Consider the following 25,509-nt stretch of genomic DNA (forward strand, 5'->3'; position numbering starts at 1 on the left):
TTCCACCCGCGCAGGAGCGATTACGTTTTGAGCACGGGCCCGGGACCCGAGGTCGCAGGGGCAGCCGCTGCGGTGAAGAGACCCTGAGCCTGGAGCGTCACCTCTCCACCACTGTGTTGGAGAGTGAGCTGCCAGTGTCACGGCGAGCGGGACACGCTGAGCCCTGCAGCCGCTGACGTCACCCTCGGGGCTCCTCTCTCTGCAGCCGGCCTCACGTCCATGACTCAAATGAACACCTCAGCCGGCGCATTTTTAAGACTTGTTATCACTTGTAAAGTGAAAGCTGCGGGTGACTCACGCAGGTCTGCTCGGCTCCTGGCAGCACATGAAGGACGAGCGTGTCAGATGGATTCGTCTCGCGGGAGGAAGCTGATTAAAGGAGATGCTTGATTTGAGGAATCTTGGAATGCCGAGTCGGAGACAGTGTTTTTGTATCTGACTGAGGGCTGTGAAAACAACTGTGCGTAGAGCAGAAGGATTGATGCTTCGGCGGACGATTCTTCATCTGCCTTGTTTGCATCCTTACAAGGGGCCAGAGCTCAGAGGAGTGCGAGTCAGGTTGAGGTGCGGATGAGCCACGAGCTCAGCCACGTGTGTCTGCTCCAAGACGTGTGCTGGTAATGTCAGAGGTCAACCTCAACTCACTCTCAAGTTGAGTTTCAAGCCCGCTGGATCTGCCGTGGAGCGTTCCACTTGTCAAGAAGGAAGAGTCTAGTCTCCTTTCTGTGTGCGGTTTGTGCTAGTGTTTCTCCCTCAGTCCAAGAGCTGTGTGCGTGCGTGCGTGCGTGCGTGCGAGATGGACTGTGACCTGTCCAGGGTATCCCTCTGCTCTTCACCCAAGTAGTAGAATATTCTGAAGGAAATTGGAAGTTTTAATGTCATATTTTTTATTGTTATGAGTTAAATGTATCATATCTTTTAAATATTCAAGGATGTTTTCATATCTTCCCAGCTGTGGCACTAATAAAGTTAATAGTCATCTAAGTGAGGAGAAAACAAGGAATAAAGTAATGATCCACAAATGAGTTAAATATCAGTAAAAATAAACTTATTTTGATTAAAATGAGATGAAACGTTGTTAAAGCAGATTTTAAAAATGAAGTGGAAACATTTGGTGTAATATTTCAATATTTAATGAGGGGGTAGATGGCACAATATTTTTGGAAAAATCACAAGAATAAGAACAAAAAATTGTTTTAATTAAAAGGGAAAAAACAATGATGCCTTTTAAGGTGAAGGTTTTAGGACAATATGATTAAGTATGAGACGGAAATGAGTTATTTGGTGAGGGCAAAAAAAGGAATCTTGAATTTAAAGGTGTTTTGTAACTTTTTTTGTAAGCTGTGGTGCTTGTGTTTGGCAGAGTTCTACCAAGAGTCCAAGCCTCCCTGGGCTTCCTTCCTACATGAGGCGCTCATTTCTCCTCATGAACGTGTCGTGACTGCTCTGTCATGTCAACCAGCCGGAGAGGTTCGCTCATTTCTCCGTTCCTCGGATGCTTCTGCTTCCTGTGTTGTGGCTAGAAAGAAAGTGTCTGGTGACATGGCTCCGGTTTACTGCTATTGGACGAGCTTGTCAGGGAAAGTTGTTTGCAATTTGTAACCAAGATAATTGACCCTTCCACTGCGAAGAAATGCCTTAAAGACTTGGTGACAGATCCAGACTGGAAAGTGCTCTCGCGGTCTAAACAGCCTCACCACATGAAGACTTCCCTCAGAGGAGGCAGGCACCTCGTTTCCTGGAGGTTTGGAGAGCTTACCTTTCGTGTTCCACTCCGGCTGTGGGTGTTACATGGAAGTGGAGCTCGCCTTTTTAGTGGTCAGCTAAAATGACTGTGGGAAAAACAAAAACAATAATAACTGCGTGACTAAACATGCGAGAATATGAGGAGATTCTAACATGCGTCATTGCCAAACGTGTAAAATAACAGTCCATTGGTTTCAAAAGAACCTATTTTTTGCATATGGGTTGGCTCAGAAAAAGCAGTGGTTAAAATAATAAGATCACAATTAAATTCATAAAAAACAACAACAAGCAGGCTTCCACGTGGTGGGATTCACTTTTAGGTTGAAAGGGTGTCAGTTCAGGTCTTTTCTGCCAGATAAATAAGTGTTACTTATCTGGCAGAAAAAAATTCTAATATGCATCAAAGAAGCTAATAACAATAAAACATCACAAAAACAATTTCATTTACAGAAAAAAAAACCTAAAATACTTTTTATAAAATATTTCCAAATTGAAAAAAATTCAACCATCTATTGACAATAAATATTTAAAAAATGGTGTGTTGATAGTAATAATTTACTTGCTGTGTCTAAAACTTTGCTTCTTTGGAAACATAATTGCAAAAATACTTGAAAGGTGCCAAATAAGAACTAAATAAGCTTTGGGGAAAAAGTCTTTAGACAAGAAGTTTAATTTTTTTTTAATGTAAAAAAAAGGCCAAATATTTTACTTTAAAATATATAAATGAAGCAATTTGAAGAAAAACAATTTGCTTAAATATTTTGGAAATAGGTTAAAGATGTATTTTAGGGCAAATAATATGGATATATATCGACATTTAATATGAAAATAAAATAATGATGGAACAAAAATATTTAGGAAAAAACGTGCTCAATATACTTTTGTTTTAACGTACAAAAAGCTTTTTTTTTTTTATTGAAATACGTTTTATAGTCCAGGTTTTTAAAACTAACGTCACTTCCTCGTTTGGCCACACGGCGGTGCTGTTGTGCGAAGCCTGTCGGTCATTTAATCCATGCTGGTGCGCAGGTCAACATTTGTTTGTCCGCTAAGTGGCGGGTAATTTCGGGTGTCAGGAGCTTAAAAATAAATAGCTGTGGAGGCTGTGATGAAGACAAATGTGAATTGTTTCGCCGTGGAAGAGTTAAAGTTTAAACAGGCTGATTTGGGCCACATGTCGGCGGCCGCCAGTCAGTCAGTCAGGACAAACATGTCATCAGTCACTGTGTCTCCACCTTCCTGCTCTTCATTCCTCCTCTGTCGCGCTCGAGCCTTTATGGGTCACACATGCACTTTTTAATCACCCGCTCGCCGTGACTCGGATCAAAAGAGCCGAAAATAAATGGGGGTTTTATGAGGAGACAAAGCAAACCTCCGTAATTGTCAGTGAAGAGCTGAGCAGCGGGGCCGTCTTCTGACCTCCACACCTTCTTTCCTCTCCTCTAATCCCCCCTTTCTATCAAATCCTTCCACTTCAAGTCGCCGCCCCAAATCCCCGGTAAACAGGCGCACGCCCACCGCCAGCGATTCTATATGACTCGAGTGGAAAACATTTTAATGGGTGGTTCACGGCCCACATCTTTGGTGGATCACGGCGAGCCTCCACTCGGGATATTACTTTCAGATTTGCTCTGCACGCTGCAGCCGGCAGTAAAATATCATTGGATCTCCTTAAATCCCAGCAAGTGGTTCAAGGGTCTGGAAAACACACACGTCGTAAACAATCCCAAACCACCTGTTGTTGATCAGGTCCAACGACAGAAGCTAGCTGGACACTCTGGTTTCCTCCCACGGTCCGAAACATACCTGGCGCCTCAGGAGGTCAAACTCACCAACACAAGTCTAAAAACATGAAGTCTGTGGTCAAAATACTGCAATTGTCCTGCAGATTAATGAATAATCCCAGCGATTTAAAGCTCTTGTGGGCCTCCTCTAGCCACATTACGGCCCAGATCTGGACCCCGGGCCTTGGGTTGGACACATACTCTTTGACTAAAAGCAAAATATCTGCATTGTAATTGAGTTCTAGGGCGACTTGTGATGCTAACCTGAATGTTCTGAGTTTGTCATGCATTATTGAAGGAATCTTTTGTGCTATTAGTACCAGTGTATACGGTGTGTGCTCAGGTTCCTCCTGAACCTCCTGTTCCCTTGATCTGACACTGGCATCAAGCTAGCCGTGGCTGAAACCCGTGGGGCTTTTGGAGCCAAAGGCCATCCACCTGGACCATCCTCTCCACTGCCCGAACATTTTATGGGGTCCAGAAGGTTTCCACAGCCAAAGTGACCCAATGGGTTCCTCCAACACTGTATGCAAACTCAACTAGGTGCCTGGGGTTCCTCCGTCAGTCTAGATCCCTAAGGTTCCTCAAGCAAGGACTCTGAGATGCCTGGCTTCATCGAGACCTTTGGTGCCCCGATTGAACCAGCACCTGAGGTGGGTCTGGCCATAGATAGCAGCTCACCAACTAACCCCCTTTTGATACCTGGGTCACCTGGTCTTGTACCCAGAACTTTGACTTGACCTTGACCAGGTCCAACTATTTTAAAACCATTAAGTCCCTCGTTTAACTTCATGCTGGACGCTCCCTGTTTCCCTTCTTGTCATGTGGGTGAAAGTGCCGCGCCGGGACGCCTCTGCGTAACTGAGCTGTTTAGTGGAAGAAATGTTGTTGTCTAACCGTCTTCAGGTAAACAACTCAGGAATGGAGTTTTGGTGAGCGCTGCAGGGAACGTTTGCCGTCACTGCATCAGTCAATGCTGCCGTCCGTCTGCACAGCAGCAGACAGTCGCAGGAAAGTGTGAAACTACAGTAGCTGCGGTGTAATGAGCCAATAACAAGCTAATAGCAGCCAATTGACCTCAGCACGGGGGAGTGGGGCCATGCGACGGCAGCCAAGGCCAGCATCTCTGCCCTGCATCCACGAGATAATGTACAAGCTCTGATTTTATCTGCGCGGCAACACTAGACTATACTGTGAAGCTGTTGCAATGGTTACTAGATGACACCTGAGATAGGACACAGAGGGGCTTCTGTTGTCAAAATATCGTCATGGATCTGCAGTTGTGACTCGGATGGATGAAGCTGCAGAGAAGTGGCCGCTCTCATCCCACTGTTCGGTGGCGTGCTAATGTTCTTGAACAGGCCCGGTCCACTGGTCCGCTACGCACCGTGGAGAGGAATCAAAGTTGTGTTTCTGGGGAATCAACTTCAAGTTAAAGTCTCAGGAACGTTGGAGGAGCTATTCAGAGGCTACAGTGGAAGAGAGCTTGGTTAGGAGCTTGTGTATTCTGGACCAGCTGCAGGTCCGACCTGGAGGGAGTCACGTGGTCGAGTCCATGCTCCAGGGTGCGTGGTGTCAGACTGAGGTTGTTAACAGTGAGCCCGTGTCAAGAATCCCAACTGAAAATGTTGGGACTCTGACTCCTGGATTTGTTTGTAGAGTTTGTAGAGAATAGTGGGGGAGCCAGGACTGAGCCTTGCTGAACCCCCAGAGCTTGGCCGTCGGCAGGGCAAGAGCTGAGTGAAGAGCTTCACTGCCTGCAGGTGTGAAGCTCAGGGCCCGGGGACCAAATCCAGCCCGCCGAGTCATTTTTGTGGCCCGTGAAAGCTTTGTATATTTGATGTGTGTTCCATTTACGTCAGAAGTCAGAGCTGAGGTACATACACGGGTTAAATATGTGACACTTTTGCACTTAGAAACCCACAGGACGAGGAGGAGACATCGAGATGCTGGAGATTTTCCTTTCTTTTGTTGTCGTCGACTTCCTGTTTACGCTCAGTGGCGCCATCTTGGATTGTGAACTTTGGTGGTGAGGATTCTCCGACTTTCTGAGTCTGTCCTGTATCTCAGAAATTCCCAGTTACGCGGTGTTTTTTGCGTAATGAACGGGATTTCTTTGTGGTGGAGGATGATCTTGGTGTTGGGAAATTTAACAGGAGACTGACATTGTGATCTGTTTGGACACTACATGAACGGGTTGCCAGTTATTGAAAGGCTTGTGACTGAGAGGGTGTGTAGCATTTTGGCCCTTGGACTCCAAAGATGACCCCTGATGACGAAGGAAAAGCAAAGGCGAGGAAGTAAGTGGAGCAAGCTCTGAGGTGGAGGCAGCGGCGGATTGTTTAGTGTCTAGCGCCATCTGTAATGGGCTCTTTTTTCCTCTGTAAGAACATAATTATGTATATATGATTGATAGATGCACCTCGTGTCGTTCCGATGAATTATAAATGCCGAGTCAGCGCTGGCATTCCTCAGCAAGACGATAAATCCACGTTATCTGGACTGAGATCTTGTATCGCAACTCTAACGCCCGTGTTGTGTTCAGGCGACGCGGTCGGAGAGTTGAGCAGAGCCACCTGCTCGCTGCAGTTGTTCCTCGCCTGCAGAGCCGCCGCCGCTGCCACTGCTGCTGCATCTTCTGTCCCTCGGTCCAAACGCGCCGCAGCTGGACGAGGGGGGGCGCGAGGGGTGGGGGGTTGTAAAAGTTTGGTATGTTTATTGTAGATCTTGTCAGCGCAGTGACCGGCAACAGATGGCTTGTGTACGCTCGTGCTATCGTCTTACATCATGGCCAAACATCGACAGGAATATCGAGGGGCTTTCCTGCGAAATATGCGAAAAATCAGCAGCAGTCGCTGTCGAGCGTGAGAAGCTTGTCTGAAAATAACATGCAGACCTGGGTAAAGTGTGGCCCGAGGGCCATATGCGACCGTATTTTGGTGGCCCGTTTCACATCAGACTAAAACTATAACTAATGCTGTATGTCTGATTTTTATTTTTTTTGTTGCTCTTTCTCTTTTAGTCACCAGCACTTCAGTATATAAATATTAAGAAAATATATAAAAATATAAATCTAAATTAAAAAAAATATTTTTTAAGACTAAAATTTTCTCCTTTTCATTGGCGATTTTTGTGTTTTTCTTGTTTCTCAAAATGATTTATATTCAAATTAAATGCATATAAAATTAAATATTTCAATAGGTTTCATGGAATATTTACACTTCTTAATATCCTTATTTACATTGCATCTGTCCTTGTTACTAAAATATATATTTTGGATATTTTCCGTCATGTTTTGTCGTCATCGCTGTCTTTTATTTTGATGACAACACTGTTATAGTTTCCCATGTGGCCCTGTAGGAAATATAGGTACCCACTTCAGCTGTAATATTTGCATGGAATGAAGCATTTTAGATTTTAATATTCTACCATGAATTTAAGGATAGATTTTCTTATTATACGCCAATAAATGAGCAATTTAACATCCTCTCAGGGGAGAAATTTTGTGCGCATGAAACACGAAAGTGTTGCTTGGGTGAGAGTCATGTCGCAGGCTTGTCCAAGGTCTGGCCTGGGGGCCATAGGCCGCCCTTGATCAGAGTTCATCTGGCCCAGCACCAGATATATTACTAGCGTCTCGAAATCCTTCGACATTTGTGAGACAAACTCACAACCTAAACTGCTGTTCCCTAAGATAATTCTCACCCAGGAAATACTTCCAGCCTATAGTAGCCAAATGTAGACTGAAGTCTCAACTATAATTTATTCTTTATATTTGGCACCTTTTTGCTCACCAAACCCACACAAAAACTAGAGTAAGAAGAAAGAGACTTTTCAAATTCAAATTCCACCTGAAACGTAGCTATACTTGTTCTCCCTTGGGGAAAAAATCATGGTCAGATATCTGTTTATTTCGGCTCTTCGATCCAGAAGACGTGTTTCCGATCAAACAAAGCTTGGCACTCGGCTCTCTTAGTTTGGACTATTGAGTCGCACATGTGCGCGAGCAGTGATATAACAACTCCTGTCATTCCAAGTGTCTGAATCAACAAGGACCAGCCAGTTGTTTCCTCCCTCCCTGACTGACTTCATGTGTATCCGGCCTGGGAGAGACGTGATTCAGGATCCGTGGTTTGTTTCGCCGTCAATGTGTTTCTCCGAACTTGTGATTGATTAAAAGCACAGTTTCTTCCCCCTGTGCTGTTTGTTTTCACTCCACTGCAACTCTTTCTTTTGAGCTGCTGCCAGCTTTCGCTGGTTATTGTTGCGCTAGCGCTGCCCTCACACACCAGGCCTGATGTTGCCGATCTTAACCTCCGATATTTCTGCGAGGGTTTTGACTCCCTGGATGAGTTGTAATGGCCATCTGCAGCTTTCCTCACTAAACAGAGTCTTTACAGAACCTCCGTCTGTTGCTGTCATCTGGTTTGTGACGTGACACAGAGAGTTGGGTCCTGACTGAAGGCAGGAACATGAATGAAATGGAGCACTTTGCTTCCAACAGAGAAACACTGCGACATTTCTTCTGTCGAGAACCACGGCCTCTGATCCGTGGCCTGCAGACCGACCCACTGGGGGGTTCCACACTGCTTCTCCCCCCCTGGATCCCGCTACATGTAGCCTCCAAATCCAGGAAGCACATGTGGACAAGAGAGTGGAACTGACGTTCTTCACTCACATGAACTTGACCTCTTGGCGAAGTGGCGCCCACCTTCTTAATCGGGGCTCAGGTTCGATGACTGACTGTCGTAGGTAGTGCACTCAGGTTTCCTCCCACAATCCACAGAGTGGCAAACTGGAGCTCTGATCTGTCTGTGCATGAGCACTGGCCTGTGTCCTGGTTCAGGCTGTCCTGTGGGGTAATGTCCATCCTCACGTGACCTGCTGTTTATTTACCTTTTGTCAGATTTAATGATCAAAATCAACCAATCTTTAGGTGAATACCTATATTTTCCCTCTGTCTTCTGAGTCTATTCAAACAGTATGGATGAATTGGTCCGAACTTTCCAGTTTCTAGCTGTATGTGGCGGAAGAGAAGCTGATCATTGCTAAGATTCACAGCCCTGATGGCTCCCCTGAAGGAGCCGATGGACCCGGAGACGGTGGCGCCCAAATCTTTACTTGCTTTTATAGACTTCTCTGGTAGATAAGCACCATGTTGGTCGTTTTTATTTCACAGTGTTTACGAGTCCCTAACAATATATTTTATGACCAGATTTGATCGAGGGCCACAACTTTTCCGGATCTTGATATTCTGTGCTTAAATTGAAAATATTTCAAGAAACTGTGTCTTTTGGTACATAATATTGTGTTGAAACTGAAATGCTTTCCTTTCATTAGATTTTATTATAATGTTGGAACATTATCAAACAATTTTGGATTTATTCTATTTTAATATCCCCCCCCTGGGATTCGGCTGCTTTGTCTGCACCTCTGTAAATTGACTTGCTCCCTCCTGTGGCCATGATGAGTCCTGCTGCTTTGAATTGGATGTCTAACAAGGTCAACACCGAGCCGATAAGACGACCACAGATCGCGCCTGGAGCCCCGGCTAGCTGGGCTATTCTCCGCTGAGGAGCCGGCGCTGTCCCGCTGGTCTCGACCCGCCATCACTCCCCTTGATAAAGTTTTGTCAGGAAAAACAATGGGCGTTAATGATTATTCCTCTGCAAATGTCAAACCGCAGCCCAAGCGTTCATACGCCGGGATCAAACGGATGCCATGTGTTTCAGTTTGCCGCCTTCATTAGCAGACTCGGGTCTCTTCCGCCTCGCAGCTCCTCCACAACTCTGCAAAGATCTGTTCATAGGAGGGAACGTGTGGTTCCACTCTCATTGTAAACGTTTTTATCACCTCTCTTTGGACCTCAAAAGGAGAATTCCCGGCAATTACATAAGGATAATAAGTACAAGTCTTTTTTTTTTTTTTCATCCCCAAACTCTAGATTCCGTGCGTGACACAAATTCCTGACGTCTTGATGTATTTACTCGGAAGGTTCCGACGAGCTTTGATGTTCTTGGATCTGAAATGTGAAATGCAAAATACGAGTGGTTGAAGTCATCTCTGCGCCACAGCTGTAGCTCGCACAGTAAGTCGCACTCGAGCTGAAACATGTGCTCCACTTGGCCAACACAAACCCCAGCGGGGGGGGGTCACTTATTTCGCTCCCAAAAAACACAACCGGGGGACCAGAGCGCCGCTTCTGCTGCCACCCTCCCAACTCCCGCTGCACTGGGCGAGGTAGCAATTGCGCCGTGAAACTCCAGTTGTGTAACTGTGGCTGCTTCCGTGCTGGTTTGTTCCGCACGTGTGACACCAGGGGCCGGTCACCAAAACATTGTTGTGAGGGTTGTATAAGGAGCGTATGATCTCGGATCACAGAAGAAATGAAGCGTCGCACAGTGTGGTTTCACTTAGCTCTTCAGAAGAATTGTATGTGGATTAGGATCATTTCCCAGGACTTATTGGGTCAAGTCGAGGGGGCAGCAGCACCTGCCCGACCAGGTAGTCGGCCACAGGTGGGAGTAGAAAGCTGTCTTTTGGCTCAGCTCTTTCTTCACCACCTCCATGACACGTCGTGTGTTATCCGTTTGTTTCGTTTTCCGCTTTGTTATTTTTAGCCAACCCGATTTCATGCTCCCGCACTTGTGAACAAGACCCCCCACTATTGGTTCCAGCCTATGCTCCAACTTGGAGCAGCAGATCCTGAAGTTAAACGTAAAACGGACTTCAGAATGTGAAACAGATGGCAAGCTGTTGTTATTGGACCGGGGAGCCACAAGTTTCACCCTGGGTGTCCATGTCTTTGCCGTCCAGTTGATGTCGGGCTTTGTCTGTGGTGGTGGAGTCAGCAGATCCTGCCAATGATCGTGGATCAGGGCTGATGTCCTCGCTCATGTACGTTCGTGTCAGGGCTCCACGCTGAAGTATGTGAGCTTTGTAGTGGTATTGTGCTGTGGACTGACAGGGAAATGCAAATATTTGGAATGGTGGTTTCACTTCTGTTACGAGCCAGAGTTTCCTCTCCACGGCGCCGGTTCAGACGACAAACAGGGTCAGTGAAAAGGGAAGGATTTTGTTCTGTGACCAAAACGTAAACACATTATTGAAAAAATATATAACCGGAATTTATATGAATAACAATAGAAATGACTGACATAAAAAAATGCTCAACAAGGCAGGAACAGCTGTTGTATATTTATAAATAGTTAAAAAGGTGTTTTACTTTCTCATCGTTCCATCAAGGGCTCAATCACAAAAGGGGCCTACGTTTCACACACAGTCCAAAACGAAAGTGTAACACCGAATTCCAGTTAGCAGCCAGTTAGAATCAGTATCAGCTCAGAGTGAGGCTACTTCAAGTGGGAGTAGAGAGGAGCGCCACATAATCCTGTGGCGAGTTGTTGGGCCACCTGTCACGGAGGGTTCTGCTCCACTTGTACCGGTCCTGTTTTTGTGAATTTTTGGACGTGTGGTGGATTTGGAGCGTTTCAAATGCCGCACAAATGACTCGGTGGGCCACATTTGGCCCCCGGGCCTTGGGTTGGTCACAGGTGCTGGAGGATCTGTCCACTTTATGGATGAACACGGTCTTGAATAAACCTGCCTGTATCAATCTTTGGGTGAAGCGGCGCCGCCTGATGCCAACCAGTCTCCCCGCTGTCATGTGGCAACAATCTGGCTTCCTGTACATGAAGCCCAGTTTGATGTCAAACTCACGAACATACAGCGCCGATGTTGTTGTCAAACCCCACCGTGCTCTGTTCTTCCTCGTCTCCTGCAGTAGTCACACAAACACATGCCGCGCTGCTCTCTCGGATGTTCCCCTCGCGACTGCTGCTGGAGCCTTTCCAGGCACAACCAGCTGGAAGGAACTTAGACCAGGTGGAGGAAGCTCTCGGCTGGCGTGGGAACATCCCCTCCTCCAACAAAAGTTTCCTATGTCAGAATGTATCAGAAACGCCTCCCATCAGGAGGTCCTCCACCTTCATCCTGAAGCTCGCTGCTCCTCTTCCTTTCTTCTCTTCACCTCCAACATTCTAGGTCCAACACTGTCTCTCCTCTCCACATATGCATCAGAAACACCTCCCATCAGGAGGTCCTCCACCTTCATCCTGAAGCTTGCTGCTCCTCTTCCTTTCTTCTCTTCACCTCCAACATTCTAGGTCCAACACTGTCTCGCCTCTCCACGTATGTATCAAAAACACCTATCATGAGGTCCTCCACCTTCATCGTGAACCTTGCTGCTTCTCTTCACCTCCAACATTCTTGGTCCAACACTGTCTCTCCTCTCCACATATGCATCAGAAACACCTCCCATCAGGAGGTCCTCCACCTTCATCCTGAAGCTCCCTGCTCCTCTTCCTCTCTTCTCTTCACCTCCAACATTCTAGGTCCAACACTGACTCTCCTCTCCACATATGTATCAAAAACACCTATCATGAGGTCCTCCACCGTCATCCTGAAGCTCGCTGCTCCTCTTCCTTTCTTCTCTTCACCTCCAACATTCGAGGTCCAACACTGTCTTTCCTCTTCACATCTCCAAACTGCCCTGACTTGGCCTCCAACCTTCGTCACATGGCCTCCAACCTTCGTCACATGACCTCCGCATCTTCATCTCTGACCACTCAGACTCTGAGTCACGGACGTGGCAGTGACCACTGCAGTCACCGCAGAATGGCTGGGTTCAGGCTGTGAGGACTGTTGTGGAAGCGCTGGCGATGACGCAGACATTTTCCCTCTGATGACACAAATATTTACGCAGACAGGAGAAGTTACCTTTGGCCAAGCTGCTGGCTGAGATGTGATGAAGTGCAGTTGAAATACGCCTCTCTTCTGAAGCTGCCTTTAGTGGGGAACCTTATCAGGACCTTCAGACTTGTCGGAGGTGAACGGCAGGTTCGGTCCTGACATCATGTGGAAATCGTGAGTGAATGTGAGCGGCGGCGAACTCGAGGCCCGGGGGCCAGCTGCAGCCCTCCAAGTCATTCGTCAACTCACGAAGATCACCGGCTTCAACGCTTGATGACTGACAAACTGTTTCCCAGCCAGCGGAGATTGTCTCTGTCAAGAACGAACTCGGAATTTGCCACAACTTGAAAAGAAGATGCCGTTGTGAAGAGACTTGATGAAGGATGAGAAAGTTGAACCGCAGAGTTGCTAAGATGCTCAACTGAGATGACTTTCCACCAGTTTGTTACAAAAGGAGTTGTGTACGAGTACTTGTATTCGAGTACTTCAGAGTCATTCCCCATTACACATAAAATGACTGAGTTTTTTTCCATATATTTCGTCATTTGAACAGTTCTCTGTATGTTTTTTGACAGTGTCCCGGTTGAAAAACGCTGGACTGGATGCTGGATACTAAAGACTAAAAAACGTCTCGCGTAAAGCCGAGTAGAAGTGAGGAAGAGAGTGAAAGAAAAGACGACGAGCGCGTCTGAAATAATGTTTATTCAGCAGTCGGTATAGAATGTTAAAATGATAAAAACGTTGTTTTGGCACAGTAGCTTAGTCATAATAAGCCGTCCCATTTCTGTGTGATCATCTAAATAAATATGCACATCCATAATTTACTTCCCAAATAAATATCAACTAGGACAAAGATGCACTGCATCCCCGCTCCGCACCTCCTCGGGAACACGACGACACGAAAACGTAACTTCTGATACTTCAGGCAAGCAGTTAAAATGCTGTAAAGCTAGCAACGTCGGCTGAAAGTGAAACGCTCCTTTCAACAGCTTATTCTTTCCGACGCCCAGAGGCTCCACCAGGCCACAGGAGGAGCAGGCGTGTGACGGGCCAATAAAAGCCTCGGCCTCTTTGGTTAGTTCTGGGTTTTATGGTTGGGTGCACAAGCAATTCCAGATCCCGACTCCGTTCTCGCCTCAGATTACCTCCCAGTGTAAACTTTCACAAATTACATCCAGAGTCGACACCGGAGAAGCTCCATCACCTGGAACTAGTTTGGATGTGTTTGCGAGTCCATCAGCGGGATTGACTCGCCCAGTTTTTGGCAGAGGGGAATAATTCCCGGGGATTATGGGTAATTACCGTCCAGGATTATTCGGGATGAGCGCTAAAAAATGTCAGGAGGCTGGTGAGTATTTGCCCGGATCCCGACCAGAAGGTCCAAGAGGATTGGGAGCTGGTCGTGAAACGCCACAAGGATATACAAAACGCACAACCTTCTCTCATGGTCACATTCGGATAATACTTGAGTTGTTACCTGTGTAATAACACTGCAATGACAAAGAGAAACTTGGAGCGACCGACTTTTGGATCGGTCCAAAAACGGGAAACGCAATTTTGTCCTGTTTTTAGAAAAATGGTCAAGCACTTTTATGATGTGGAGTAATGTAAACCATGTGACCCCGGAGAAGGAAGTGTCGTAACAGCAATGTCTATTCCTCCTGACTCGTCATCGAGAGTCTAAAACTAAGATATCGCACGTTGCTATGTTGTCGTCATGCCACAGTTTACAGTGTTACTACACGGACATTTGAACAGTCACTCTCTGTCGTCTTCATTCTCGTCCACACATTCAGTAAAAAAAAAAACAAGAAAGGTGGCAGCCATGTTCCCGTCTCCTCGGGTCTGACTCCTTCCCCTGAGCAGCATGCTGGAGCGACGAGTCTCGCCGCGGGTCATACGCACCCGCATTGCTTGGCTGAAACGTTCTGTATGGTGCGGTAGCGACTGTGGTTGTCCAGGAAGGAGAAGTCCTTTTCGAAGGCGGTGGGCCGGCAGCAGGGGCCGTTGCTGACCTTGTCTCTGCGGCCCTTCCTCTGGAAGCCGCCCTCCGTCATGTGCTTCATGGCGATGTCGTAGTTGTGGCGGTGGGCCGTGCACTTGCCGCTGCAGTAGCGCAGCAGCAGCGTCTCGTCGCTGTCGTAGCCCAGACCCAGTTCGCTGACCGTCAGCTCCAGCTCCCTCAGAGAGCAGGGCTTCGGCCTGCGGGCTCGCTTAGTCCTGCGGGTCTGGCTCTCGCTGCGGCGCCAGCTCTTCCGTCGCTTCCTGTCCAGTAAGGTGCCGACCACATGCTGCAGCTCGCCTTCCGTGAAGCTCTGGAATATGGTGGAAACTGCCCAAGAGAAGGAGAGTTACATATCGGAATTACTTGCTTTTGTTCAGCTGTGAGACCTCTAGTGGTGAGCCTGCAGAATGCACTCTGATTTTATGTCCAAAAAGTGTCAGAAACTTCAGTACGTTTTCTTTTTTGTATTGACTCTTCTTGGTGGAGAGGAATTTGAATTCGTTGTTGCGGTTACTGCGGGAAACTTTGATGGAACTTCGTCAATGAACGTTTTCACTGGGAAAAGTGTTCTTCAGCAACGTCTATCAGAAGTTGCGTTGACAACAATGTCAGCAACTCAAGCAAGATACACTTCTCTTTTTGTATTGTGTGTGACAGGTGGCGTCACAAGTGGGGTGGCAGGGCCTTCGGAAGTGCGAGTCATTGATGATCTAATGGAATGGATCAGAGACGGCGTCGCAATTTGATTCACTGCGGTTTCAAATGAACAGAAAGCAGTCAAGTAGAAATATGATGGATATGACTTTGAGTCAATCGCTCACAAAATTGTGGCGTAAATTCTCGTGGGCAGAGAAGCAGCGGAGAAGTTAGTGTAGCTGCTAACGCCGCGCCAAAACAGTGTTTGGATCGGTCGACCGCCGCGAGACGGGACCGTCGTGTTTACGGTAAACATTGTCTCCAACTGTTTCAGTCATGGTTCCTCTGTGAAGACGCTGCTGCGCCTGGGAGGCTGTTTCGTGCCGCTCTAACTCGACGTGGCAGCAAGTTGGCTGATCGATTAGCTGCATCAACTCACTTAAAGACTGGTCTGGTGTTTGCAGGGTCCTTTGATGTTTGCATCTGCTTCTAATGCTCCTGTCGATGTTTTCCACGGCGTCTGCTTTTCGCACTAAAGAATTGAGAGTTATTTGGAGAATGCTAAGCGTTGAGTGAGAGGCCGCGACCGCGCTGCAGTTCCCGCTCACATGTGCCAAGCCAGGAGGGCATTGTTTAAATGGTGATGGAAGTTCTCTGCGTTGACGTCCTCTGGAAGTGAGCTGTTAGAAACAGTCTGAAACTGTCAGGGCCGGGTCAGTGCAGACGACCCTGGTGAACGATGAGGTTCTAATTGAGCGCAGGTTGCAGCGCGACACTGAAACCTGCTCTGTAAACATCCAGTCTGTCAAAACCTCTCCCGCCGTTTCACACAACACCTTATCTGGGAGCAGATAACATCGGAGAGGGTTTATCTTACACTCTGACAGGAGAGAGTTCATGTTGTCCGTGGAGCGGGAGCGGCGGCGTAGACCACCCAGGGACCGGGACGAGGATCCCACCGCGGCCGAGTGTAGCGACGAGGCCGACGACAGCGAGGTTTTGGACGGCGATGCAGACGAGTGCCGCGTTCTGGTCTTTGACTTGGAGTGTCCGAGAGTGGCCATGTTTTTAACAAGCAGGACGGAGAGCGCTGCACCACAGAGCATGAAGGCGAAAGTAGCACTTTTCCATAACTTCATCTTAGAACGTGGAGGAGCATTGAAACTCTGCGGAGAGAAAGAGAGAGAGAGAGAGATGGTCAGAACGGTGCAGCGACCGTGCCGCGACACATCTTTGACAAATCCACATCCCTCATCCCGGACTCCTCCGTCACGTCCGTCCGTTTACTTTCCCTGACTCGGCACTAACATGGCTGTCAGCTCAATTTCACTCTAAGTGGATTCCTGATCTGCCACTTTGCTCGCCGACACCTGAGAATGCGCCGTGTGTTTAAAGAGCATTGACAGAAGTGAGAGAAAAAAAAATAACATCACCGCAATTTCCTTCTTGGAACGAAGCTGATGAGTTTTGGAACCTTTTACCTCTGATCACACCTCTCTGAAGTTTCACCGAAACCGGAGAGGACGGAATATTCGTGAGGACTTTTTAGGTCGACGTTGTTGGAGCGACCTTGTTTAGCCCCAATTCCAAGAAGACTCGAAGACGACGCGCATTAATGGGAAGAGTCGCTGTGATTCGTGCTCTTGTCAAATGACTTGCACCTCGCTTCTGTTTCTTAAAACATAAGTCTATCCAGCGATGGACAGATCCAGGTCTGGGAGTCTGGTCACGCGGTGCCCCAGGTTAACGTGCCGTTTGTGATGAAGGCCGACACTTGACATCGATGCTGGAGAACAAGTCTTAAAGAAGCAACACACACGAAAGAGAACCAGCAAAGATCCCAATGTTTTTGGTTCTCTACGTCCGTGATGTCGATCAGACGCGAAACTGACCTTGCAGCTCAACTCTTCTCACCGTAGACAGAACATGTCTGCTACTCTTTGCCTCACTTATGAACACAAACAGATGGATTCAGTTACATTTACACCAAACTAAACTAAACAGAATTTGATGCGTGAACCTTTGAAGCGACGTCGTAGCACCGTTCTTTGGCACCAATCTGTTGCTTCATTAAAACGATGACAGCAGCCGATGAAACTCGCACACATCATCACGACAGATCGACAGGATTGTTTACAGGGTTGGGGTGAAATCAAACCGATGACTTGTCGACACGTGTCACCGCAAAGCTAACGCTGTAGCTGTGTGGCTAGATGAAGACAATCTGATGAAAAAACGTCGTAAAAGTCTGTCGCCATCGAGGCAGTTTTCAGTAAACTCTGGTGTATTTCCATTGGCTCGACTCCCGGCGACAGAGGCCTTAAAACCCTCCTCAGGGAGGCAGCGACGGGACGCTGTCACGAGGTGAGCTTGACGTCGCCGAGTTACCTCACGCTCAGTCATCTTCTTCTGTGAAATCTGTTTTGCATTAGCCAGGCCAGAGAAGTCGCTGAAGAGTTTCACTTTATTGCTGATGTTACATTTTATTGGTTCCTCAGGAGCTATCAGAGTGTTGCTAGCTCACTGATGTAGCTGCTTCCAACAGAAGCCAGGACAGAAAAGAGGAACCAAGCCGCTGAGCATCTTTTGACTGTCTCGGTTACACAAGTCACGTGGGAACTGAACTCTCTTTACAGAACTGTCGCAACTTTTATGAACAAATGCTTTTTAAAAAGTCCTATGTCAATGAAAATTCAAGTCTCAGTTTTGACTCATACTGAACCCAGAATACTCTTTTTGCCAAAAGAATTTGAACCCTCAACCGTCTGCATTGCTGATCTGTGGCGCCTCTATGCAGCAGCCAGTTGTGGTTTTCACTTTAGGAACAGAGAATTGAGTATCAACTTGTGGAGTCAGGTTTTCAGGTCATGACCTATGGGTGGTCATAATGATATTAATCGGCCGGGACTTGCTCAGACGTTTCAGAGAACACTTCCTGAGGGAGGTCTTCAAGGGGGGAGGCCCTGGGGTAGACGCAGCAGAAGAGCTGGAAACTGAAGTCTGGGCCTCTTCACTACAGCTGCTGCCCCTGCGACCCGACCTCAGCTAAGCAGTAGAATGTGGATGGATGTTTTTCTGTGGTTTCAGAGAAGGCCTGAACGTTTGCTGAAGCTAATCTGAGTTTGTAAATGTGACTGACAGTCGACAACAGCTTCGTAGCCGCGTCCTCTGGAGGAACCGACCACACCTTCTGATGACATGAGCGCTTCAGTACGGGTTCAATATGTCGCGTTTGAAAGACGTTTCCTGAGAACAGGAAGCCGTTAACTGGCAAGAGCTAACAACAAATCCAGACTAGCCTCAAAGCGTTTCTCCAGACCGTCATCGACGACATATACAGGAGTGTTTACTGAGAGACACGGAACCGTCGTCTGGCCCGCTATAGAAACAAACATTCCTGAAACAGTCAGCGAGGCAGTTCCAGCAAACCGTCCCCAAAGTCTGAGTCAGTTCAAAGGGAACAAAGGATTGTATGCAGATCGAGACCTCGGCGAGTGTTTAGGCCTGCGAGGAGGGAAAATACTCCGAAGCAACACACGCGAATCCAAGCCGTATAAACAACACGTGAACGGGTCGGACCAGTCCCGTCAGTCCGCCCTGACTCATCACGCCACATGGGTCGGTCGCTGCAGAAGAGCGCGGTGCTCCAACGTCGCCACCTCCTGCCACGCGGCCCCAGAGCGAGCGCAGTTGCCGCCGCGGTGCTGGGTGGAAGCGCCTCTTGTTTCTCACCAGCTGCTGTCGCTGGCTCTCGTAACGCCTCCATGATTGATAGTAACGGATGAGATCATTGTTTACTTTACAATTAAAAGCCTTGTCTGACATCATGACTCAACCTCAGGTTCCGGCAGCTTCGCGCCGCCGCTGTAAATCAGCGCCAGCAGCTCGGTCCTGATAAAACAATTAAGCAGCGCGGCGGGCGGGCGGGCGGGACGGGTCCGGGCCCGAGTCCCCCGGGACACTCTGATGGTCATAATTGCTCCACTCAGAAAGACATTAGAAGCATCTGCTGGAGAGAGGCTTTGTGCTGCAGCGAGTGATTCATGGCCCTCGTTCACATCCGCGTTGGAACAGGAACCAGGTAGTGATGAGACCTAATGTCTCCCAGACGCATCGCGCTCGCTCAGAAAGAGGCTCGATTCTCCACCCTCTGAGTGGCACCTCATGAGGACTGCTTCGTCTCTGGTGGTCGCCCCACCACCCGAACTCTCTGGACCGTCCTCAGGTCACGAAACCTTTGGATCAGAGACTCCAGTAGGAACCTGGTTCCGGGGCGTGTGCCCTTTCTCTGAGGGGTCAGTGGGACGGTTGCTTCTGGGACTCGTCTCTCAACCTTCATTGCAGTTTAGTTTTCTCGTTTTCTTCCTTCCCTCTCAAGTCCTTCTCTTGAGACGCAGTAAAATGGGATTATTCCTGGTCTGCTTGTTAACCAGTCGCCTGTGACCTACTTGTACTATCTTGTGTACACAAGTATGTCGGGACCCTCGCAAACCCTGTTCTTCCTGCTTTGGAGACGCTTCTCCTTTGCGCTGCGTTTTTACTTGTCAGTCATGATTCTGAATTAACCAGGCGCACTTTGTTAATCTTTTACAGAGCAATCAATTCATAAAACATGCTTTAGTCCGCTGCAGTTTTATGGCCAGTGATGTGAATTGAAAACATGACTTGTTTTTGTTTCAAAGATACTTCAGAGGTTTGAGTCATAGAAGGGAGATATTCTCAAGTTGCTGCAGTGAAAGTGTTGAAGCAACAGAACGGATGACTGAGGCCTAACAGGAGGTCGCGGGGGCAGCAGTCAAGCTACAGAGGCCCAGACTTCAGGGAAAGCTTGTGTGGCCCTTCTGGGGGACTTCCAAGTCAAGTGAGGGACTGTGTGTCCTGGCTCTGCCCCGGGGCTTCCTCACGTGCAGTGGCCTGCCCGAGGTTCCACTCAGAGCCTCTCCTGCTGTGTCCTTTGGTCACCACGACTCCTCACTAATCCGACTCCCTCCTCACTCATGAACAAGACCCCGCTCCCTCCTCCACCGGGCCACTTTCTCTCGACTGGAAGCTTTTATTAAATATTGAAGAGCTTCCATTAATAACAGCCATCGACAGCCACTTTCGACGCATCACCTCGCGAGGAAGGCTTCCATCCCTCCTCATCTGTAAATCCAGCACAACCGCAGCGGACGGCTCCACTTCCTGCTGGAACAAACGCGTCTGTTGTCCAGCGGACAGAGAGGATATGGGGGGACCCCTGGAGGATCCCCGGCAGCAGGAAAACTCATCCTCTAAGACATAAAAGTGCAGATGGGGTGGCGAGGAGCGGCGGGGAATGTGAGGCTCTCGCGCAGCGTCACTCCAAACACGAGCGTCGGAAGCTTCCCCCGCCGCCGTCACTGACAGGGACTCGACGGAGCGTTGGAGTGAGAGCACCTGAGGTTTGTTGTCAACAAGCGGCAGAGAAGAAACCATCTGTGTGGAGCGCCAGGATGTTTGAGGCGACCCGTGCCAAGGACCTCCAGCCTGTCAAAGCCATTCCTCAGACATTATGCATCTGCGAGACTTCCTCGGCCACTCAAAGGTCGCATTATTTGACTCCATCAAATGGAGTTTTTGAGCCACAATTGGGTCAGTGGCTGCCGAGCTCCACCACCCGCGCTCTCGTGCCAGAGGGAGACACTGACGGTGGAAGATGAACTGGAGATCTGTCAGACTCTGGGATTAGGGGGCGTCTGTGGTTTTGACTTTTGAATGAAGCCGTCAGACAGGACGGGCCTTCTTGTTCTCGTTCTGCTGGCCCGGGACCAATGTAGCGTAAACGCTGTGACGGAAGATCACAGACGCGCGTGGATGAAAAGTTCCCTTGTGCTGAAACCTATCAAACTTTAATGCCCCCCCGCCCCTCGCTGTGACTCACACATACCATAAACACACAGATTCCAGATTGATAGAGACCCAGTCCGACCTTCCACGTCCGTCCACTTCGCCGGCTGCATCACACGGCTGCAGCTAATCCAGTTTACACAACCACGGCGAGCGCTGCGCTGCACCACCCGAGGCCTCGACCTACACAACATTATTCCTCCGCCCCGCCCACGCGACCGGCTATACTCTGCACACACCCCGTAAATACCTGTGCTGAGGCACACGGGAGGGAGCTGTGGGGCAGCGCCGCGCGGCTCCTCTTTTCCCCCGAAGTGAGCGCCGGGCGAGTGGAGGGCAGTTAGAGAGGTAACAGGGACATGTTCCAAAGATCAGGGCGGGATTAGCACTAATGCCTGCCGGCTTTATCTGCAGTCACGTGGGGTAACACCTGGCTGCGGTGCTGGTGGCAGAGCGCAGGGATCACCGCTAATGTGTGTGTGTGTCGCCGCTAATCCGGCAGACACCTTTAACTGAGGGGTGAGGTGCCGAGCGCCGGCCCACGGAGAGGGTCCCCAGTGTGGACCTTCAGAGAGCCGTGGTGGCCTCCTCAGGTGGACCAGTTACGCCGAGCCTGGTTCTGGTTAGCGAGGGAGCCGCCGCTCTTCAAACAGACGGAGCCGAGAAGTACGGAATTAAACTCTTTGTTTCGTGTAGTTTAAAAATGGCGGTGTGATCTCGATCTCGCGGACTCGTGTGGATTAATCTAGTGACCCGAGACAGTGAACGTGGAAGCGCAGATCCACTTTACTCTGAGCTGATCTCATCACGGCCCCGAAAAAAAAGAGAGAAAGGTTTCTCCTCCAGACGGGAGCGAGAACTCCGGCATTAAAATGCTCCTCCTGTGACGATTGATAAACTCCACTGACGTCCAAGAAAACAGCCGGCGAACGATGTGGTTCCTATGAGAAAACAAGCGTTCCTGCCTCATTCTGTTTTCCTCGTTGAATATTTGGGAGTTCGGAGGTCCCGCTTGGGATTCTGAGAATGTTTGTAGATACCAGCTGTCGCGGGGTTAAAAAAACCCTCTGTTTGTGAAGACACATCTTGACTCATCATTTTTGTGCGTTGGACTTGTAACGTCTTCCCCTGCTGCTATTCTGGACCCTAATCCGTCTATTCCCGACGCCGAAGCCGCACGCGAGCGCGGTCAGCGCTAACCCGAGTGTCACACTTCTGCCAGCCCCATGACGCAGCTCCCGCTTCAGCCTCTTCCCCTTGAATCAACTCTTCATGCCTGAACTTTCACTTGACTGACTCCACTTCAGTTCATCTCTGTGTGGTCGTCGGCGTCGTCAGCGTGTTGTTACACATCGGTGACGGCTCCCAACGTCCCGGAGATGTTTCCCCATACGTTTATTTTCTTAACAAATCGAGGTGTGCCTCTCGCAATCAGAGGTTCTCACTCTGCAAACAGTTCGTGACTCAGTGCCACGCACCGCTGACATGTGCGCTTCCAGCAGGGGCCGCTTGTTGATACAGATAATCCGGCGTGTGTTTCGCGGCGCTCTGGTGGAGGCATCCCTGTCGAGCGGCACCTTCCCCATAAGCTGCCGGCTTAAACCAACAAAAGAAGATGTGGTGTCCTTACCGTTTGGGCCGGCTAATCCAGACTTAGCGTCGTCTTCAGCTGACCTCCACAGGCAAGTGCTGGCTGGGTGAAACCACCATCATCTTCACCTTCATCTTCAGCACGAGCGGGGAGCGAAGGCAGGGCTGCTCATCACGACTCCCTGCGCCTGCACGAAGGGGAGCTGTCCGGACTTGATTCAGGTCCAGGAAGTTTTATTCTTCGATCATATTGGTGGAGAACTCTTCAAAGGGTCCGAATTCCTCCAAACCTCGTGGCGCTCAGGTGGATCCATCCAGGATTCAGAAGTCGAGGAGGCATCTGCTGGCCTTCAGCTGCCAATCTCCATGCTTCTCCTCTGAGGACCCTGCACGAACCTGAAAAGCACAAAACAGAGCAAACATTCCTGCTGACGTCAAATTCCCTGCAGAGCTCCAGAGAGCAGGAATGTTTCCTCACCTATCTGCAGGTCGGCGGTGGGGAGGGAAAGCAACTTTTCTGGTGGAGAAGATGGTGAGGAGGGAGAGCGTGGGACCCCTGAGTGGAGCAGAGAGCTTCTCTGATGCTTCTCTCTGCCTCCCCCCCCCTTCAACTGTTGCTCCTCCTCCGCGGTTGTGGGCCGAGTCGGATTACTCCTGACATGATAATCTCCCGGGCTGCAGCTTCAGGGACACTAAAGAGATGCTTCTGAGCTCACCTTCTGCCGCAGGAGAGCAGGTCATCCTGCGCGACCCCGCCGGTGGCCGCGGACGCCGGAGCGAGTCTTTTCCAATCTTTTAGAGGAATTAAGAAAGTTGGGAATTGGTTTAAACGGCGCTAAGACAGCAGCAAATCCTCTTAGAGGACGTTATCACAGCGGAGGTTTTCATGATGAGTCCATCCACAGGTGGTCTGGAGGATCAAGAAAAGGATGTTCGCTGTTGTTGTCGTGAAGAATCTCACGTTCACATCACCTCCAAGACAAACCCGTTTTGTTAAGCCGCTGAGCCTCCAGCAAATGAGCAGCAGATGGTTGTGCTTTTGGAAGTTATCACGAACTCCAGACTGCAATCTAAATAAACATGGCTGGAGGAAATGCGTCAGGTGTGTGGGGTCAGCGGCGAGTAAACAAGAGGGGCTTTGGAGACGCGGGACGCGGAGGAGGAGGTGATGATTTACAAAGTCCTGCAGGTGCTCTTGTCGAGGAGCAAACACCGGCTTCTGCTGCTTCGTTCTTTTGCTTGTTCCAGTTGATGAAAAAAGGTCTTCCTTCATCTCCTCCAAGACCTTTTACAGTCGTGTCCACATGAGACTTATGCTGTCAGAGAGAGAAGCTCTTACTGGGGAGAAGTCCAGCAGGCAGGACCGGCTTCAGATGCTGAGGTGGACTTGCCATTTCTGAGGGTCACTATCTTGAAGCTCCACCTGAAGGAGCGTGTCAGGCTTGTGACTAGTGAAAGGGTCGAAATGAATGTCCACTCTATTCGAAGCTTTGCTGTATGGAGATGATGTGATGCTGTGGCACACCGAGATCTTCAGCGCTCCTCCATGTTTGTGACTGTGGTAGGGTGGAATGGTGTTCGGGTCAGAGGTGAGATCCGAAAGGTCTTGGCTCAGTCTCTCATGGTAGGGAAAGAGCTGAGCCAGAGGACAAAGCTCTGCTTTCCAAAAAACACAAGAATGTTTGTGGTTCGGAGGGTTACAAAGGTTTGAGGCTGGGTCGTCTGTTGTAGGTCCTGTGCGGCTCCACAGATGAGACGGTTGAGACTCGCGGGGGTGGAGGCCCCAGGACAGACCCAGGACTCTCCAGAGAGTATCATGTCTCAGGAAACTGCTCGTGAGAGTTCAAGAAGGACCAGACTTTGATAAGCCGATGTGGATGGAAAAAGCTTTCCTACGGCTCCAGAATGCCAGCCATAGTTCACGCTTGACTCACAGCGGAACGTGTGTGCTCATGGATTTTGTCGGGTTTTATCTCCTGCCGAAAGTAGAGATTTGATGCCGAAGTCTCGGCCTGAGGCTCTGAACAAATCTGGAAGGCGAGGGTCAGCAGGTGCGGAGCGAGGATGGGGGAAAGAAGTGGTCCGATCTCCTGGATTCTCCTGAGCCCTGGATTCGGCCTGCAGCCGGACGTGGAGACCAACATCTCTTATGGTTCGCAGATGTTCATCACCAGCTGTTGGTTTCTCAATCCAGCCGACGTCAGTTCCTCCCAGACGGCATCAGTCGCCACAAACAGAATCAACCTTCTCTTTTGATGGACTCCCAGAATGCAACACATTTTGTTTAGGTCTGGCCCCGTTTTTAAGGAAGCCCTCAATCAGCGGGCGCATAAACACAGCCGAGGTGTCGGTACCGAGTCCAGAAATAAGACTGCACTCTGCTCATCTCGCTCACCGTGCGGTCAGATGATTGGACGCCTCGCGCTCGGCCAAACGTCGTCTCCGCCGCTGGAAAACCACTTTGGAGAAAACCAAAATCTAAACAGGCTTTTTTGGGGGGAACGGCAGCAGAGGGAGGCTATTTTCTCCCACTGTGACGGACAATAGCTCTTTTCTCAGCCAAGGCGGTTACAAGGTAGATCTCTGCCTCAAGAACAAATATACAGGGCAATTTGGAGCCGGGGCCCCGGGGCCCCTCAGGCCGCTCCAGTTTCAGATGCTGAGATCTTCCAGTTGCTCCAGTCTGGACGGCTGCAAAACAAACGTTGGATGAGCGAATCGGAGTCACAGCTGATTTGCATTCATCACTAAGTGTTGGTTTCCGGTGCGAGAGGAGAGGACTCCGACCTGCCTGTGGCTAAATGCCGCCACCTACTGGCCGCGATCTTATCTACAGATAAATCTCGCCAGATGCTTTTTTAAAATTCGTGTTAAAGCTGCCGTTCTTGGTTTGAGTTATGAAAAAAATTACAACCCAAAACGATTCATTTCACTAATTATATAGGAGTTAAAACCCGGCGATTTCGTTATTTACTCATTGTTACCAATATAACATGGACATGAGCAGTCAATTTCACAATAATAATATAATACTTTAATGTTTACGTTACACAGATTACGGTGGGTTTTGAAACATGTAACGCTGCGTGAATAATGAAAAGAAAAAAAATATGACGTAATGAGCGGCGT

General features: G+C 49.0%; 1 protein-coding gene across 3 annotated transcripts; it reads right to left on the minus strand.

Annotated features, from left to right (window-relative positions):
• Positions 1-12,997: 12,997 nt before the first annotated feature.
• Positions 12,998-22,949, minus strand: LOC128770148 (neurturin). 3 transcript variants are annotated; one of them, XM_053884453.1, is made up of 4 exons: positions 22,859-22,949; positions 22,421-22,776; positions 15,800-16,088; positions 12,998-14,613 (listed from the first exon to the last, which is right to left on the minus strand). In XM_053884453.1, exons 3-4 carry the CDS (start codon positions 16,059-16,061, stop codon positions 14,177-14,179), a joined length of 699 nt encoding a protein of 232 aa, XP_053740428.1. In that variant the 5' UTR covers positions 16,062-16,088; positions 22,421-22,776; positions 22,859-22,949; the 3' UTR covers positions 12,998-14,176. The 3 variants fall into 3 exon arrangements, with proteins under 3 accessions (XP_053740428.1, XP_053740429.1, XP_053740427.1); XM_053884454.1 differs by lacking the exons at positions 22,421-22,776; positions 22,859-22,949 and adding an exon at positions 21,041-21,121; XM_053884452.1 differs by lacking the exons at positions 22,421-22,776; positions 22,859-22,949 and adding an exon at positions 20,831-21,099.
• Positions 22,950-25,509: the final 2,560 nt, after the last annotated feature.

This window comes from Synchiropus splendidus, chromosome 13, assembly GCF_027744825.2.
Source record: "Synchiropus splendidus isolate RoL2022-P1 chromosome 13, RoL_Sspl_1.0, whole genome shotgun sequence".
Taxonomy (NCBI): domain Eukaryota; kingdom Metazoa; phylum Chordata; class Actinopteri; order Syngnathiformes; family Callionymidae; genus Synchiropus; species Synchiropus splendidus.

What these genes read in the sequence shown, in the direction of transcription:
- LOC128770148 (XM_053884452.1), bottom strand. An exon ending in GAACTCTCTCCTGTCAGAGT is followed by an intron (nt 14,614 to 15,799) that starts GTAAGATAAACC and finishes TCTCTTGGGCAG; the next exon opens with TTTCCACCATATTCCAGAGC.